We start from the raw sequence: 19,991 nt of genomic DNA, 5'->3' as shown, positions 1-19,991 counted from the left end.
AGGAAAAAAGAGACAATTAAAAGACCATGAATGAAGATAGATTAAGGGAAATGAACGACAGCCTGAGGAAGAAAAACCTACGTTTAATTGGTGTTCCCAAAGGCGCCGAAAGGGCCAGAGGGCCAGAATATGTATTTGAACAAAACATAGATGAAAACTTTCCTAATCTGGGAAGGGAAACAGGCATTCAGATCCATGAATTAGAGAGATCCCCCCCTAAAATCAATAAAAACCATTCAACACCTCGACATTTAATAGTGAAGCTTGCAAATTCCAAAGATAAAGAGAAGATCCTTAAAGCAGCAAGAGACAAGAAATCCCTGACTTTTATGGGGAGGAGTATTAGGGTAACAGCAGACCTCTCCACAGAGACCTGGCAGGCCAGAAAGGGCTGGCAGGATGTATTCAGGGTCCTAAATGAGAAAAGCATGCAACCAAGAATACTTGACCCAGCAAGGCTCTCATTCAGAATGGAAGGAGAGATAAAGAGCTTCCAAGACAGGCAGGAACTGAAAGAATATGTGACTTCCAAACCAGCTCTGCAAGAAATTTTAAGGGGGACTCTTAAAATTCCCCTTTAAGAAGAAGTCCAGTGGAACAATCCACAAAAACAAAGACTGAATAGATATCATGGTGACACTAAACTCATATTTGTCAATAGTACTCTGAACGTGAACGGGCTTAATGACCCCATCAAAAGGCGCAGGGTTTCAGACTGGATAAAAAAGCAGGACCCATCTATTTGCTGTCTACAAGAGACTCATTTTAGACAGAAGGACACCTACAGCCTGAAAATAAAAGGTTGGAGAACCATTTACCATTCAAATGGTCCTCAAAAGAAAGCAGGGGTAGCCATCCTTATATCAGATAAACTAAAATTTACCCGGAAGACTGTAGTGAGAGATGAAGAGGGACACTATATCATACTTAAAGGATCTATTCAACAAGAGGACTTAACAGTCCTCAATATATATGCCCTGAATGTGGGAGCTGCCAAATATTTAAATCAATTAATAACCAAAGTGAAGAAATACTTAGACAATAATACACTTATACTTGGTGACTTCAATCTATCTCTTTCTACACTCGATAGGTCTTCTAAGCACAACATCTCCAAAGAAACGAGAGCTTTAAATGATACACTGGACCAGATGGATTTCACAGATATCTACAGAACTTTACATCCAAACTCAACTGAATACACATTCTTTTCAAGTGCACATGGAACTTTCTCCAGAATAGACTACATACTAGATCACGAATCGGGTCTGAACCGATACCAAAAGATTGGGATCGTCCCCTGCATATTCTCAGACCATAATGCCTTGAAATTAGAACTAAATCACAACAAGAAGTTTGGAAGGACCTCAAACACGGGGAGGTTAAGGACCATCCTGCTAAAAGATGAAAGGGTCAACCAGGAAATTAAGGAAGAATTAAAAAGATTCATGGAAACTAATGAGAATGAAGATGCAACCGTTCAAAATCTGGGATGCAGCAAAAGCAGTCCTAAGGGGGAAATACATAGCAATACAAGCATCCATTCAAAAACTGGAAAGAACTCAAATACAAAAGCTAACCTTACACCTAAAGGAGCTAGAGACAAAACAGCAAATAGACCCTACACCCAGCAGAAGAAGAGAGTTAATAAAGATTCGAGCAGAACACAACGAAATCGAGACCAGAAGAACTGTGGAACAGATCAACAGAACCAGGAGTTGGTTCTTTGAAAGAATTAATAAGATATATAAACCATTAGCCAGCCTTATTAAAGAGAAGAGAGAGAAGACTTAAATTAATAAAATCATGAATGAGAAAGGAGAGATCACTACCAACACCAAGGAAATACAAACGATTTTAAAAACATATTATGAACAGCTATACGCCAATAAACTAGGCAGTCTAGAAGAAAATAAATGGACGCATTCCTGGAAAGCCACAAACTATCAAAACTGGAACAGGAAGAAATAGAAAACCTACAGGCCAATAACCAGGAAGGAAATTGAAGCAGTCATCAAAAACCTTCCAAGACACAAAAATCCAGGGTCAGATGGCTTCCCAGGGAATTCTATCAAACGTTTAAAGAAGAAACCATACCTATTCTACTAAAGATGTTTGAAAAGATAGAAAGAGATGGAGTACTTCCAAACTCGTTCAATGAGGGCATCATCACCTTAATTCCAAAAGCAGACAAAGACCCCATCAAAAAGGAGAATTACAGATCAATATCCCTGATGAACATGGATGCAAAAATTCTCAACAGTTACTAGCCAATAGGATACAACAGTACATTAAGAAAATTATTCACCATGACCAAGTAGGATTTATCCCCAGGACACAAGGCTCTTTCAACACTCGTAAAACAATCAATGTGATTCATCATATCAGCAAGAGAAAAACCAAGAACCATATGATTCTCTCATTAGATGCAGAGAAAGCATTTGACAAAATACAGCATCTATTCCTGATCAAAACTCTTCAGAGTGTAGGGATAGAGGGAACATTCCTCAACATCTTAAAAGCCATCTACGAAAAGCCCACAGCAAATATCATTCTCAATGGGGAAGCACTGGGAGCCTTTCCCCTAAGATCAGGAACAAGACAGGGATGTCCACTCATACCACTGCTATTCAACATAGTACTGGAAGTCCTAGCCTCAGCAATCAGACAACAGCAATTGACAATCAGACAATGCCTTTAAAAGACATTAAAGGCATTCAAATTGCCAAAGAAGTCAAACTCTCCCTCTTCACAGATGACATGATACTCTACATAGAAAACCCAAAAGCCTCCACCCCAAGATTGCTAGAACTCATACAGCAATTCGGCAATGTGGCAGGATACAAAATCAATGCCCAGAAATCAGTGGCATTTCTATACACTAACAATGAGACTGAAGAAAAAGAAATGAAAAAAATAAATAAATAAAAAATAAAAAAAAAGAAAAAGAAATGAAGGAGTCAATCCCATTTAAAATTGCACCCAAAAGCATAAGATACCTGGGAATAAACCTAACCAAAGAGGTAAAGGATCTATACCCTTAAAACTATAGAACACTTCTGAAAGAAATTGAGGAAGACACAAAGAGATGGAAAAATATTCCATGCTCATGGATTGGCAGAATTAATATTGTGAAAATGTCAATGTTACCCAGGGCAATATACACGTTTAATGCAATCCCTATCAAAATACCATGGACTTTCTTCAGAGAGTTAGAAGAAATTATTTTAAGATTTGTGTGGAATCAGAAAAGACCCCGAATAGCCAGGGGAATTTTAAAAAAGAAAACCATATCTGGGGGCATCACAATGCCAGATTTCAGGTTGTACTACAAAGCTGTGGTCATCAAGACAGTGTGGTACTGGCACAAAAACAGACACATAGATCAGTGGAACAGAATAGAGAACCCAGAAGTGGACCCTGAACTTTATGGTCAACTAATATTTGATAAAGAAAAAAAAGACTATCCACTGGAAGAAAGACAGTCTCTTCAATCAATGGTGCTGGGAAAATTGGACATCCACATGCAGAAGAATGAAACTAGACCACTCTCTTGCACCAGACACAAAGATAAACTCAAAATGGATGAAAGATCTAAATGTGAGACAAGATTCCATCAAAATCCTACAGGAGAACATAGGCAACACCCTTTTTGAACTCGGCCACAGTAACTTCTTGCAAGATACATCCACGAAGGCAAAAGAAACAAAAGCAAAAATGAACTATTGGGACTTCATCAAGATAAGAAGCTTTTGCACAGTAACGGATATAGTCAACAGAACTAAAAGACAACCTACAGAATGGCAGAAGATATTTGCAAATGACATATCAGATAAAGGGCTAGTATCCAAGATCTATAAAGAACTTATTAAACTCAACACCAAAGAAACAAACAATCCAATCATGAAATGGGCAAAAGACATGAAGAGAAATCTCACAGAGAAGACATAGACATGGCCAACACGCACATGAGAAAATGCTCTGCATCACTTGCCATCAGGGAAATACAAATCAAAACCACAATGAGATACCACCTCACACCAGTGAGGATGGGGAAAATTAACAAGGCAGGAAACAACAAATGTTGTTCCAGTGTAAGGGAACCCTCTTACACTGTTGGTGGGAATGTGAACTGGTGCAGCCACTCTGGAAAACTGTGTGGAGGTTCCTCAAAGAGTTAAAAATAGACCTGCCCTACGACCCAGCAATTGCACTGCTGGGGATTTACCCCAAAGATACAGATGCAATGAAACGACGGGACACCTGCACCCCGATGTTTCTAGCAGCAATGGCCACAATAGCCAAACTGTGGAAGGAGCCTCGGTGTCCATCGCAAGATGAATGGATAAAGAAGATGTGGTCTATGTATACAATGGAATATTCCTCAGCCATTAGAAACGACAAATACCCACCATTTGCTTCAACGTGGATGGAACTGGAGGGTATTATGCTGAGTGAAGTAAGTCAATCGGAGAAGGACAAACATTATATGTTCTCATTCATTTGGGGAATATAAATAATAGTGAAAGGGAATATAAGGGAAGGGAGAAGAAATGTGTGGGAAATATCAGAAAGGGAGACAGAACATAAAGACTCCTAACTCTGGGAAAGGAACTAGGGGTGGTGGAAGGGGAGGAGGGCAGTGGGTGGGGGTGAATGGGTGACGGGCACTGAGGGGGGCACTTGACGGGATGAGCACTGGGTGTTATTCTGTATATTGGTAAATTGAACACCAATAAAAAGTAAACTTTTTATAAAAAAAAGAATTTTTATTTGAAGCTGTCTGATCCTGGACTTTTGTTGGGAGTTTTTTGATAACTGATTCAGTTTCATTGCTGGTGATCAGTCTGTTCAAATTCTCTTTTTCATCCTAATTCGATTTTGAGGAGTTAAATGTTACTAGGAATTTATCCATTTCTTCTAGGTCGTCCAATTTGTTGGATATAATCTTTCATGATATTGTCTAATAACCCTTCCTATTCCAGTGGTGTTGATTGTTATTTCTCCTCTTTCATTTCTGATTTTGCTTACTTGAATCCTTTCTCTTTGTCTTTTTATAAGCCTGGCTAAAGGTTTATCAATTGTGTGGAACTCTTCAAAAAACCAGTTCTTGGGCAGCCCGGGTGGCTCAGTGGTTTAGCGCCTGCTTTGGCCCAGGGCATGATCCTGGGGACCCAGGATCGAGTCCCACGACGGGCTCCCTGCATGGGGCCTGCTTCTCCCTCTGCCTGTGTCTCTGCCTCTCTCTCTCTCTCTCTCTCTCTCTCTCTCTCTCTGTTTCTCTCATGAATAAATAAATAAAATCTTAAAAAAAAGAACCAGTTCCTCATTTTAATGATCTGTTCTACTTTTTGTTTGTTTGTTTCTATTTGTTTGTCTCTGCTCTAATCTTTATCATTTCTTTCCTTCTATTAGCATGGGGTTCTGTTTGTCCTTTTTCTAGCTCTTTTAGCTCGTTTATTTGATATTTTTCTTACTTCTTAATGCAGGTCTGTATTGCTATAAACTTTCCTCTAGAACCACTTTTGCTGCATCCCAAAGATTTTGGATTATTCTTTTCTTCATTTTCAAGTATTTATTGATTTATTCTTTGATTTCTTGGTTGATCCATTCATTGTTTAGTAGCATGTTATTTAACCTCCATGTATTTATGTTTTTTCCAGATTTTTTTCTTGCTCTTGATTTCTAGTTTCATAGCATTGTGGTTGGAAAAGATGCACGTTATAACTTCAATCCTTTTAAATTTGTTGAAACTTGTTTTATGGCCTAATATGTGAACTATGTCCATGTGCTCTTGAGAAGAATAGAGATTCTGCTTTTTTAGGATAGAATGTTCTGAATATATCTGGTAGATCCATCTAGTCCAATGTGTTATTCAAAGCCAGTGTTTCTTTATTGATTTTCTGTTTGGATGATCTATCAATTGATGTAAGTGATTAATGTCACCTACTATTATTGTATTACTATCAACTCCTTCTTTAATAGATCTTTATGTATTTGAATACTCCCATGTTGGGTGCATAAATATTTACAATTGCTATATCTTCTTGTTGAATTGTTCCCTTTATGATTATATGTGTCCTTTTTTTAATTGTTGTTGTTACAGTCTTTTTTTAAAGTCATCTTGTCCAATATGAGTATTGCTACTCTAGCTTTCTTTTCAGTTTATTTTGCATGAAAAGTATTTTTTCATCCCTTTATTTTCAGTCTGCATGTGTGTTTAGATCTGAAATGAGTCTTTTGCAGGCAGCATATAGATGGTCTTGCTTTTCTACTATGGAACACTTTAAAAACAAGTGTACTGATGATTTCATTACGACTGTATGCATCTTTAACAAAGAAGACCTTTTTATCTGTTGCAATAAAACCAATTTCCACTATCATACCAAACCAAAATTAAATTTAAAAAATACTTTCTTGATATCATCTGATGCCAAATTGTATTTATTTATGTTTTGCTTGTCTTTGTGTGTGTGTGTGTGTGTGTGTGTAAGTCTACACATAGTGTTTGACTGCTGTGTCTCTTGCATCCCTATCTTCTTTTTACTATCTTTTTTTTTAAGGAAACTGAGTCATATGTTCCCACATTCTGGATTTAGCTAATTGCATCCTTGGAGTGTTGGTGAGCATGTTTCTTTACCTCTTTTTGTAAATTAATGTTTAAATTTTGGAACTTGATTAGATCGCCTTCAGATTTTTGGCAAGTCTGATGTAGTGCTGTGAATTTCTGATTATATTACATTAGAGGCACCTTAGTAATTACTTTGGGGAATGTTGAGATTGATCTGTGAGTTTGGGTATTGTTAATTTAATCCATCCATTACAAAGTCCTCTGTCAACTTATTTTTTTAATGGAATATTAAGTTACCATCAAATATATTCCATACAAGAAAGGAAGGACATGATTTGTACTTTTTCCAATTTTTAGAATAGGACTTTATTCTGTAGCATCTTCCAGGGGTGACCAAGGGACTTAGAGAGATAGATCAATGATAAATAAGTAGATGATAGATAGATAGATATTTAGATACATAATAGATAAAAAAACTAGCAGATTGTATATCTTCAAATATATAAATACAGTCATTAATTTTTTTGATACTCAAATCCTTGCATCAAATTGGCTCCAATACCATTCTTTACATACTCTAATTTTTATAGCTTTCTTATTTTCAAGCAAAAAAGGCATTTTAATCTCATTCTGTCCAAACATAAACTCAGTAAAACCCTTCTTCCTTTTAGTGGGAAAATGTGTTTAGAAACCATAGTCTGTGCATTAGAGTGCTTCCAGTACTTTCAGTGGTCCAAATGTGAAAATACATCATTAAAAATATTAAATAATGAGTTCATACTGATACTACCAACTTAAATTAAAATTTCAGAGTTATATTCTTTTACATTTTACATTTTTATTTTTTATGGTAAAATTTTAGCTTCTGTTGTCATTGACAACATAATTAGCTATTAGTTGTTCTTGATATGTATAATAGTTTAATAAATCAATACCAATATTATTTAACATGAAGGCAGTTTAATATATTTTAATATTTTTGCTATTTTTTTCTGATAAATATATCCTATTTTCTACTAATCAAGTTACTGTTTTCAATGTGTTTAAGTTTGTGAATTTATAATAAAGCTAAAGATATTTTCATTAGTCGCTTGTGGAAGATAGGGGACAACTCGTGTTTTGAAGCTGATAAAGAGGAAGCATCAGCTATCACTCTGGTTTTTCATATAATCTTGTTTATTATAAACTCATAATTAAGTGACAAATAATATTTCATTTTTATAAAATGCTCCCAGTAATCAATCAAGAAAGAATGATAGATCAGCAACATACAAATGTGTGTTTTTGGGCAAAGTCCTTATGTTTTATGAGCTTATTTATAGTATTTATAAGAGGGGATGCTTATTACAGTCTTCCCTCAGCTATCTCCCTGTAACTGAGCCAAAATTTCAGGATAAAGTGTATTAGAAATGTAGGCTAACTAAGGTAGTAATTAGTCCCCAAATATCAATGCCTTAGTAAAATAAAAGGGCTTTTTAATACCTCCTCCTCCCATTACATGCCATGTGACCCTGTTCCATGAATTCAAAGATGATACAATCTACCTCTATAACTCCATTTCCTTTTAGGTCCTTGTGATGCTCTATTTGGATTTTGGTTAGCTAAGTGATTTCCTTTGGTCAAAATTGCATTGAGCAAACCTTGCAGTCAGAGGCCTGACAATCGCTTGCCTTTTTGTTGGTTTCAGAGCCTTTATTTATGGGAATTTGCATCTGAAAGACCACAAAGGGAGAACCACGGCACCCCAACAAGCTCTGCTGACCCAGGAGCTAGGAGCAGACAAACATGCAGGCCTCATATGACATTCTGAACCTGACCAGGAACTTCCCAGATTAGCCCAGACCTGTAGAATCCTGGAATGATTGTTGTTTTAAGTTAGTTTTTTCAATGGTTTATTATATGGCAATGGATAACTGATACACTGAGAATATTAAATAAAACAAGATTAGCCAATATTATAATAGTGTGATAATACCAGGTCCATTTTATTACTGTGCATTCTTTACATGAATTCCAAACATTCTTTAAAGAAAAGTTACAAAGAAACGACTGAATGTCAGTATCACCTGAAACAATTTTTAATTTGTTTTCATTTCTCTTCACAGTGTTTAAAGATTTCTTTTTCTTTTTTTTTTTTTTTTTTTTTTTTAATTTTTATTTATTTATGATAGTGAGAGAGAGAGAGAGAGGCAGAGACACAGGCAGAGGGAGAAGCAGGCTCCATGCAGGGAGCCCGACGTGGGATTCGATCCCGGGTCTCCAGGATCGCGCCCTGGGCCAAAGGCAGGCGCCAAACCACTGCGCCACCCAGGGATCCCAAGATTTCTTTTTCTATATCTGATTTTTAAAAAAATATATTTAAAATATTTGTTTTGTTTCAAAACTTAAAATATAAATATCCACAAAGTTCTAGCTTTCATCTCTGTACCCTCTCCTCATTCTTTCTTTCTCTCCCCTTAGGTATCCATTTATATTAGTTGTTACATTAATATTTCGGGAGGCATTTTAGAGATTTGTTAGTGAATTTGGTAACTGATACAAATACAGTTAAATTTGTAATTGATACATAGACAACTAGGCTAACGAGAGAATAAGGCAGTTATTAATTTACAGAAGAACTACATTTGTTTCAGAAAAAGAAAATCACTTTATAAGATTAGCTAATTGTGAATAGCATGTAAATTGTCACATCAATGTAAACAGTATCCATTGATATAACTAAAACTATAATACAACTATATTGGAAGTTTGGGAATGGGGGAAAGTTCTTTGAATATGGGGAGTGAGTGAAAAGCCAGTCTTATCTCTTATGCTGGTAAGTGAATAAATAACCTGTATAAGTGAAAAAAACCCCAAGAAATAGCAATTTGGACATGTTATACAGAGAAAGAAACAGTCAATATCAAAAGAATGAACTAAGAACTAAAAGTCATCATCTCTGCAGAAGGGAGGTAGAACCTGTTTGTTGGTTTTTCACAACGAGCCCTGTGATTATCTTATGAGTGTCTCTTTGAAGTCTTACTAGTTGTATGAGGTACTCTCTTTCTTATAATTATGGCCCCTTGAGAAATTAATGCATTGAGAGTTTATCAGCTATCTATTGCTGTGTAATGACTTATAGCAAAACTTGGCATCTGGAAACAACAGATATTAATATCTCATAGTTTCCCTGGGTTCTTGAAAAATTTAGCTGGATGGATCTGGCTCAATCTCTCCTATGTCTGCAATTAAGATGTCAGTCAGAAATGCAGTCGTTTTGGTGTTTGACTCTGGAAATCTGCTTCAGGGCTCAGTCACATGGCATGCCCAGAAGACTTCAAGCTCACCCAAGTGGGCCTTTTCCCAGGACAGCCTCAGGACAGAATACTTGGCTTTTCTGACAGCAAATGATCCAGGAGCATCCAAGATGGAGGCCACAGCCTTTTTAAAATCTAGTCTTGGAAATGACATCTATCACCTTTGTCATATTCTGTTAGAGGCATCTCCGTAAGTTCAGCCCACACACAAGAGGAGAGCATTAATTCAGGAACAAAATATGAATGCTAAGGATGTGGATAAGATGAATTATCTTAGAGGTTGCTTACCGCAGGAGAAGTGGCTTCTCCCAGTTCCCATAAGTAAGTGTAAGTGGTAGCCCTATGATGCAGAATCACCCAATTTGATTCCAGGGCTCATGTTCTTAACCACTACGTAACTCCCACATGTTGCCTGCATGGTCTTTACCCTGCAGGGGAAAGCAGTACCTCCTTTCACGCCATCTTGGAAGTGTGGGGGTGGTGGGAGGGATAACAACACATAAGAGCTGACTTTCATATGTGTGGCACACAGCCAGGTATGTTAGATTTGGGCAAACAGAAGTAAACTATATGTTATACTCAATATATAAGATGAAAACTATGACTCACCCATTTACCTCTGGTTCCGAAAGTGTGCATGACTGCAAGAAAGAATTATAGGAGTACAAGGATAACCTTGAATTCACTCTAATTTATAAAAAGTCAAACCCTCTCAAGCTTTAGAACTTTATTGGTAATGAATTATCTGAGGCACCCCTCACACTTGATCATGACAAAGTACAGCTTCATATTTCTGGGATGGGGCATTAGTCACAGGGGCATGTTGGCTAAGGTGAAGAGTTGGTGCTATATCTTTAAAGCTGTTGGGAGCCACTGAACTGTTTTAAGCATGGGAGGATGACATAATTGGATATGTACTTGCTGCTCTGAGCTATACCATTTTGTCTAAAACATCAGATGACATTCTACATTCTCATGCATGAGACAGCAGATGCCTCCTTTACACACCACCAAATTCATTCATGTTACTGTAATGAGATTTATAAATTTCTCATATCTATATATTGGTCAAAGTACCCTATCTCAAGGCACCCGTGTCTGCCTCTCTCTGTGCACATAAACAACTTTGTGGCTACAGTCAGGCTCTGAGTTTTCTACGGCACAGACTGATTGCCTCATTCATGGTCTGTTGTCAGGTGGCAACCCCACTGTTGACACATATTAGGAACTCAAGCTGTTAAATCAAAATGGACTCTTCTTGATGTGGCACCTGCTCTATGTTTTAGGAACTATACTGAGTTCTGGATGTGCAGAAATAAGATAATGTCATTTTATTTTATTAATTAAAAAGTCATGACCATATATATTCATTCAGTTTTTCATTCACTAATCAAACACTTTTGAACTCCTGTGAATGTGGCACTGTGCCCGGTGCTGGGACACAGCATCATACAGTACAGGGCCACAGCTCTTGCAGCTTCTGGGGTTCCTGGGGAGACAGAGCAGTGTATGATGATCCTACCTCAGTACAGGCTCCTACATGAGTGCAGAAAAGGACCACAGTTGAAGGAAGGGGAGACTTTTTGGAGGAGGAACCTCTGAGCTGCTCAGAAGAATGGATGCTAGGAAGAATGGAGAGGCAATTCCATTAAGTATTGGGACAGTGGGTTGCTAAGAATTGAGTGGGGGGAGTGGGAAATCAAGGCTATTTAAGGGGAAGGAATCAACAATGAAAGTAAATATTAGTAGAAATTACTGATCCTTCCAAAATGATACACAGAGCCTCCCAAAGCTTCATCTCTGCTGTCTTTGTGTCTTTTCAGCTCTGTATGAGCAATCCTGCGAGGTATACAGGCATCAAGGGAACACAGCTGGCTTCTTCTACATCGATTCTGATGGCAGCGGGCCATTGGGACCCCTCCAAGTGTACTGCAACATCACAGGTAAGGATCAGAATCTCCACTCATGCTTAACCTAGCTATGTGATGGTACACAGCAGAGGGAGGGCCACTGGAAGGGGACGTGTGTAAATAACAATGTAAAGAACCAACTTCAGGGAGGGTGTATTTAAGTAAATAATAGAAATTAGGAGCTGAATTATCTTCATGGGAGAGGAAGACTTAAAGGTCTTGATCACATTCTGCAGAACCACGAATTTACTATGACGCATTTTCTGTAGAGCTTGCCAAGGACATTTTCTCTCTTAAAACTCAAAAGCAGAAAGAAAAGAAAAACAACTAAATAAACAAAAAACAAAACTCAAAATCAATAAGGGAACTTTGAGTCAGGAAGTGAGAAAGTGTGATTCATGCCTGGCCTCGGGGATAGTGTGAATCCTTTATGCTCTCTGGGCTTCAGTTGATCATCAGTGAAATGGGAAAAGTAGTTCCTTCTTCCCAGAGTTGAGGATTAGACACAATCATGAGTATTGGAGAAAGTAGCCAGGCTAGTCATCCAGTAGAGGCCTAATTAAAAAAAAAAAAAAAAAAAGTGAGCTATTTGCATTTTCCTGGCCACTCCTTTCTTTCTAAACTGCAGAAAGATATAGTGAGAATCAATTATTGCATGGATTTAGAAACAATATATGATCACTAAGTTATTCTGAACAATAATTCCATGAAGCCAAAACCTGATGCAATAGTTCTTGAAAATACAGCAGTGCAGGTACACTCTCCACTGTGTGTCCTTAAATGGCATATACACATTTTTGTGTGTTTGTCTCAGGCACTTACCTTTGGAAATGACAGCAGAATCGTGTAATAAAGTAGGAAAGTAGGGGATATTAAGGCTCACTGAGTCCTCAGGCCTCAGGCTTTCCTGCAACAAGGCACACACATTCAAAGAGCTCTTTCTGTAGTCACAGGCTGGAGTGGGCACTGAGGGCTTGCAGAGAAATAAGACATGGACACTCTCACTTAGGAAGCAGTAATATTGGGGAAAATGCCATGCACTTTCACAGATACAAATGTAAGCAAACCATTGCAAAAATGGTGATTATGGGCACTTAGCAATTTGTTCATCTGGATACAAACAGCCACACTTTTTCTGCAGTAGATGCTAGTTACACAGAATTAGATGCATTTCATCACATTTCCTTAATACTTCATCTCTCCAAACTGCATATATGCTGGCTGCTTCTCAACTGTCCCATAACATAATTAGAATTTGTGATACTGTTTCCTTTTCTTTGTTACGGTAACCTATAGTGTTGAACCATAGGTGAAGAACTAGTTTTCTCTGTGGATCTTGAGTATTTTCAAAATGTAATTAACAAACGGAACTCCAGGATTCTTGTTAAAAATTCAGACTTTCTAGCTTGAGAAATTCGAATTCAGTAAATGCCCTTTTACTAAGTCACCTAAATGATTCTGATGCAAACTGTCCCTGGCCTACAAGTTACCAAAAAATGGAGAAAGTGATTTGTCTACAGAATAAGAGCAAGGGCACCAATGCCTGCTAAAGAGAGATTAGGTGTGATTGCTCAGCTCCTGCCCCCTTTGGGAGCTGAACTGAGTTTACCAATACCATCTCTTGCACTCCTCACGATAAAAACCTGAGTTAGATATTTTTATCTCTATCTTACATAGAAGGAAAGAAAATATGAGAATTTCATGACTTGCTCGAGGTAATAAATACTGGGACTAATAGTCAAGACTCAGGAAGCAAACAAAACCTTCTGGTGCAGTAATAATTTATATCATTCAAACAGTAATTGGATACTTTGTATTGCTTATGTTTTGCTTTATACAGTGATTTTATTTTTGTTATAAAATAAATCAATATTAATTATAGAAAATTTAAGGAAAAAACAAGGTCTGAAGAAATTGTTAAACTTACCTATAAACCACAATCCACAGATTGCTGTTGTTATTTTGTTAGGATTTCCTTGGGATTTTTTTTTTTTCTGTGAATATTTGTGTGTTTCTTCTATGAATGTATATATTTTTAAATATATATTTTAAAATCATGAATTTGATAGAACAAACATAGACTTGCCTTTATATCATGAAAGTATATTTTGAGACTAAAATATATGCATTAAATATAGCTGAAATTTTTAAAACTCTTCAAAATAGTATGTCATGGGGAGTATAATTCATTCATAGGTCTTATTAACATGGTGCTCCCTGATTCTTTGTAAAGGTTTCTCTTGGGATGTATGTATGATATTTTGTCCAGGAGTGGCTAAAGAGGAATTCTTACTTGTACTTTAAAGGTTGCTGTTTTGCTGATGTGATACTAAAGGAATCAGGACCTCAGGGTTGTGTCCTGGAGTTCATATGCTTGATTAGGAATTAGTGGGCATTTCTTTAACTATGCTTTTCTGGTTACATGGAGTTGCAAAACAGTTTTGCTTTCATTTTTGTTTTCTAAAAGAACTATAGAAATAAAAGCAAACCTTGGTACAGGCTAAATTCTGTAATTCTCATATTTAACCAACACACATTTTAATACATAAATATATAATGATAATCAGATACATATTTTTCTGAGTGTTAAATGTTAAGTATGAGTGACTTGTGACACCAATAGAAGTGTGACAAAGTGGCTGAGGGAAGAGAGAGGAGGAGGGACAGAAGGAATGGACAAAGAGAAGAGAGGACACAGAACAGTGTGGGGTGGGGTGGAGGGAGACTCTGTGCCTAACTCCACTCTCTGAAAACACAAAACACGCTGTTCTCTGCACTTTCCAGCAGCATTATTGGGGTAATCGCACAGAGTATAAATGACACCAGAAGGCGGGGGACCTGGATTCTCTCTCTGCACCTTGCGCCAGTCAGCTGAGTGCCCCTGGCCTAGTTACACATAAATAAGATCTGGGAATCCTAAAATAAGGATCTGGGGCCAGGTGGTCTCACAGGCCTACCTCATTTAGAATTCCCTGAGAGATCATTTGAGGCTTGACAGAAAAGGAGATGTTTCTCCTAAGAAGTCTACAGATACTTGCAAATAGATGTCAGGAGGGTGAAGGACAGGTTTTAGTTTGGAAAACAGTAAATTCAATCTCAGCTGCATCTCTCTTCACAATGTGCCCTGGGGGAACATTGGCTTCCTATTCCTATAGGCGAGGTGGCACCTTACCCCATCCAGGAGATTTATGTCTGTGCATGTCACCTAGCACAGGGTGGTCTTGGGGAGAAGAGCTCCTCAAAAGCTCACAAAGCAAAGGTCCCATTCACTGGAAGGCAGCATGATCTCTGCATGGAGATGGTATGTCAATTAATGGGAGTAACCAAAGGGGGTGATTAGGCTTATTTATAAAGTGGACTGAATCTAAACCTCTACACGTTTTGACAGTGTGCCTGCCATATCCCACGCTGTGTTTTAAGTTGGTTCACCGCAGCACTAGTGGATAGGAGAGAGGGAAGGCCTACCATTTGGATGGAGTGTTGAGTGAAATTATGGTAAAGAAGATAAAAAGTTTCAGTAGGAATAAACATTTGGCCTACTTCTAACATCTCTATATATGATTTACAATTCAGTTCAGCTCAATATAAGTTTGCACATTTCAGGCACTGTGCATACTGCTAAGGGTATACAAAATAGTGCCTGTATAAGTTTCTCTAGGCTGCTGTAACAAATTGAGTGGCTTAAAAATATCCAGAAATGTATGTGTCACAGTTCTGGAGGCTGCAAGTCCAAAATCAAGGTTCTTTAGGGGCACACTACCTCTGAAACCTGTAGGGGAGAATCCTTTCTTGCCTCTTCTGCCTTCTGCTGGATTGCCTACCTCTGGGCATTCCTAGGCCTTAACAGCAACATTTTGGTGACTGCCTCCCCATATTGTCACCCTGCTTCCATGTCAGGGTCACATGTAATTTTTTCCTCTCATGTGTCTGTTTCTTCTTTTCTTATACAGATATTAGTCATATTGGATTAGGATCTACTCTAATGGAGTATCACATCCTAGGTTGATTACATTGCAAAGAACCTATTTTCAACTAAGGTCACACACACAGATGTCAAGGGTTAGTACTTCCACGTATCTTTTTGCACAGAATTCAACCTATAATGGTATCATTTCAGTCTCCTTTGCAGTCTCCTTAATCATAGAAAAGACACAGAAGCAATTATAAGGCTCATGACAGGGTATGTATAGTGTTCTGGGATCCCACTGGAGGGACACCCTAACCCAGTCTCCTATAGAGTCCAAGGGCTTTTGGGCAGGCAGGCAACATATCTCTAGAACCTGGATGGGGAGTAGGAACTGGACATAAGAAGGGGAAAAGGAGAGGGACGTCTGGGTGGCTCAGTGGTTGAGCATCTTCCTTTGGCTCAGGGTATGATCGTGGGGTCCTGGGATTGAGTCCCGCGTTAGACTCCCCACAGGGAACCTGCTTCTCCCTCTGCCTAGGTCTCTACCTTCTGCCTCTCTCTCTGTGTCTCTCATGAATAAATAAATAAAATCTAAAAGAAAAGAAGGAAGAAGAAGGAGAAGGAGAAGAAGAAGAAGAAGAAGAAGAAGAAGAAGAAGAAGAAGAAGAAGACATTTCCAGGAAGAGTAAATGAAGGTCAGGAAGAAAGTTCAAGGGTCCCCTGAGCCTGCATATTTGTGGGGCCCACCAAACTCACCAAGATGAGCTGCCAGTTTAGAACACTAAGGAAGTCATCAGGCTGAAAGAATAGGAAAGGATCACATTTATTTGAGTAGGGGCAAGCAAAAGCTGTTGAAGGTCCATAATCTGAACATAGTTTCCCAGCAAGGAAATCTACTAAGTCAATTTCAGGGAAGAGAAGGAATATTTTATCATAGGCAGTTATTGAGTATACAGACTGGTTAACTGTCCCTGAATGAGAGATGAACCATTTTCTGAGCACTAGCCGGAAGAGGCCATTCTCATATAATGCATGGACTGTAGCACTGTTCCCTTATCTTGAGGAGAGTGGATCACTCAGAGGGCTTGCTCAAATTAGTGACTGTTTACAAAGGTGTGAGCCTACAAAAGGAAATTACTGGAAGGGGAACACTCAGCAGAGCTAGTAGCAGAGGGGCTGTTCCCACCATCAGGCCCATGGAGGTGAAGGGAGGGGTGTTTCCAGAGTGGGAAGGAAGGCAGCATGCAGAGAAGGGGTTCTTGAGAGAACTGTAAACTCCTGTGAGGGAATAGCCAACTAGGAGCTTGGAGAATGCACTATCTATTCTTGTACTGTCCAGTCTCTTCCCTGTGTCTCCGCTGAGAACCCAGCTAGAATTCAGAAGGCAAGAGCAATTGTTGATGCAGTGTTTTTCATCAGCCTTTCTGGGCTCAGAGAAGGCAGCAGACAGATGGAGAGTGCATTGCTAGGGGGCAAATGGAAAATATCGAGGTTAGCCTGTTTAAAGAACTGTGCAAAGAAGTCTGGGGAAGCAAATGATTAGAATTCATTGAGGATCAAGGATGGTGGTGAGGTAGGAGCTATCAGCAAAATCCACAAAGCATGCAAATATAGGAAGCATGGATTTGTTTAATAGATTTCAACTTCAAGCAGAAAGGACCTCCCGTTGCACGTTAAATGGGAGTGAGATTAAGATGAATGCAAGAGGGGTGCCTGAGTGGCTCAATCATATGGACATCAACTCTTGATTTCAGCTCAGGTCATGATCTCAGAGTGGTGGGATTGAACCCCAGGTCAGGCTTTGTACTCAGCACTGCTTGAAATTGTCTTTCCTTTTGCCTCTGCCCCCCCCCTTTAAATAAATAAATACAATCTTAAAAAAAGATAAATGCAAGAAACATGCATTGAACAAGAGACCAAGAGAGCTAATGAACTAAAAGTTGGTAAGTCACTCAGTTGGTGATTAACTGAGGGACACATAGACCATTAAGAGAAACTATGGCATACAAAAATGTAATGTTTTGTTAAAAGGGGCACCGGGCCCCTTTTACCACTACCTGGTGGTAAAAACTCCTGGCCTTCATGTGGATAATTAAGCCAATGATGTGAAGTTTGTGGTCATCCTTGGCTGTGTCAATCCAGTTGGGCAAGTAGGGAGGAGTGCATTTAAGACAACAAGGACTCAGAGTTAGGTTGCTGGGAGAAAATTCATATAAGGTGGGCCTGTAGAGTAGGTTGGATGCCATCAGGAAGTGAGGGAGTTCTGGGCACTGGGATCAATACAAAGGAGAAGATGGGAATGGAGAAAGACCAGGGCACAGAATGTAGTTGAAATTAGTGAACATCTGAGGAATCTGTGCAGGAAGCTGGGGTTGAAAGATAGGAGAATGAGACTTCTTGGGTGTTTCCTGCTTCCCTCAGTACAATGATTTTTTTTTTTTTCTCATTAAACTTTTGTTTTAATGGGTCTTAAAATTCTATGACAGATTTTTGGTCAAGTTGTTTCCATTAAAAAGTACTGATTTTAAAAACTAATAACTTAAAACTGCCACACATGCACACACAAAAAAACAAATGGTCCACAACACATTCTCCTTTCCTTCTGAAGGTTTTACGATGCATTGTTATCATTAACCAGTCTTTTACTATTAAGCTTAAATGGTCAATTGACACAAACAGTTCTGAGACCATTCTTCTACCACTGGTTAAGACTGGGGTGGCAGGTATTGGGGATAAAACTCATTTAGCCTTCTGAGCTTTCTGGGCAGACTTGGTGACTTTGCCAGCTCCAGCTGCCTTCTTGTCCACTGCTTTGATGACATCCACAGCAACCCTCTGTCTCATGTCATGAACATCAAAACAGCCCAGAGAAGGATAGTCAGAGAATCTCTTAACACACATAGGTTTGCCAGGAACCATATCAACAATGGCAGCATCCCCAGATTTCAAGAACTTAGGACCATCTTCCAGCTTTTTTCCAGAACAACGATCTATCTTCTCCATCAGCTCAACAAACTTGCAAGCAATGTGAGCTGTGTGACAATCCATCAGAGGTGCATATCCAGCACTGATTTGGTCTGGATGGTTCAGGATAATCACCCGAGCCATGAAGCCAGCTGCTTCCATTGGTGGGTCAATTTTGCTGTCACCAGCCATGTTGTCACGACGAACATCTTTGACAGATACGTTCTTGACATTGAAGCCCACATCGTTCCCAGGTAGAGCCTCACTCAAAGCTTCATGGTGCATTTCAACAGACTTTACTTCAGTTGTAACATTAACTGGAGCAAAGGTGACCACCATGCCAGGCTTAAGAACATCAGTCTCCCCTCAGCTCACTGGGACAGTACCAATACCACCAATTTTGTAGACGTCCTGGAAAGGCAGACGCAAGGGCTTATCAGTTGGAGGAGTTGGTGGCAGAATGCGATCCAGAGCTTCAAGCAGTGTGGTTCCACTGGCATTCCCATCTTTACGGGTGACTTTCCATCCCTTGAACCAAGGCATGTTAGCACTTGGCTCCAGCATGTTGTCACCATTCCAACTAGAAATTGGCACAAATGCCAATTTGTGTTGGGGTTGTAGCCAATTTTCTTAATGCAGGTGCTGACTTCCTTAACGACTTCCTCGTATCTCTTCTGGCTGTAGGGGGGTTCAGTGGAATCCATTTTGTTAATGCCAACAATTAGTTGTTTTACACCCAGTGTGTAAGCCAGAAGGGCATCTCACGGGTCTGCCCATTCTTGGAGACCCTGCTTCAAATTCACCAACACCAGTGGCAACAATCAGGACAGCACAGTCAGCCTGAGATGTGCCTGTAATCATGTTTTTGATAAAGTCTCTGTGTCCTGGGGCATCAATGATGGTCACATAATACTTGCTGGTCTCGAATTTCCACAGGGAGATATCAATGGTGATACCTCGTTCACATTCAGCTTTCAGTTTATCCAAGACCCAGGCATACTTGAAGGAGCCTTTTCCCACCTCAGCAGCCTCCTTCTCAAATTTTTCAATAGTTCTTTTGTCGATCCCACCACATTTGTAGATCAGGTGGCCAGTAGTGGTAGACTTGCCCGAATCTACGTGTCCAATGAGGACGATGTTGATGTGAGTCTTTTCCTTTCCCATTTTGATTTAGGTTTAGCGGTGGTTTTCATGACACCTGTGTTCTGGTGGCAAACCTGTTGTGAAAAAGCCAGTGCAATGATCAATTTGATGTTTCAACTTGGCTGGACCATGGTGCCTAGATATTGGGTCACAACTACATTAATATTTCTGTGAGGGTGTTTTTAAATGAGAGTAACATT

At 39.0% G+C, this 19,991-nt stretch overlaps 1 protein-coding gene and 1 pseudogene across 2 annotated transcripts in view; one reads left to right on the top strand and one right to left on the bottom strand.

The window, feature by feature from the left end:
• Positions 1-19,991, top strand: part of CNTNAP5 (contactin associated protein family member 5) — a 796,713-nt gene that overhangs the window by 505,381 nt on the left and 271,341 nt on the right. For both annotated transcript variants that reach the window (XM_077861335.1, XM_077861336.1), the window contains exon 12: positions 11,691-11,810. In XM_077861335.1, the coding sequence (XP_077717461.1) occupies positions 11,691-11,810 (120 nt within the window). The remainder of the gene's footprint in view (positions 1-11,690; positions 11,811-19,991) is intronic.
• LOC144291657 (elongation factor 1-alpha 1 pseudogene) lies at positions 18,130-19,872 on the bottom strand (annotated as a pseudogene).

This window comes from Canis aureus, chromosome 20 (assembly GCF_053574225.1).
Source record: "Canis aureus isolate CA01 chromosome 20, VMU_Caureus_v.1.0, whole genome shotgun sequence".
NCBI lineage: Eukaryota > Metazoa > Chordata > Mammalia > Carnivora > Canidae > Canis > Canis aureus.
The sequence above is the reverse complement of the archived record's forward strand: the minus strand, read 5'-3'. Positions and strand labels throughout refer to the sequence as shown.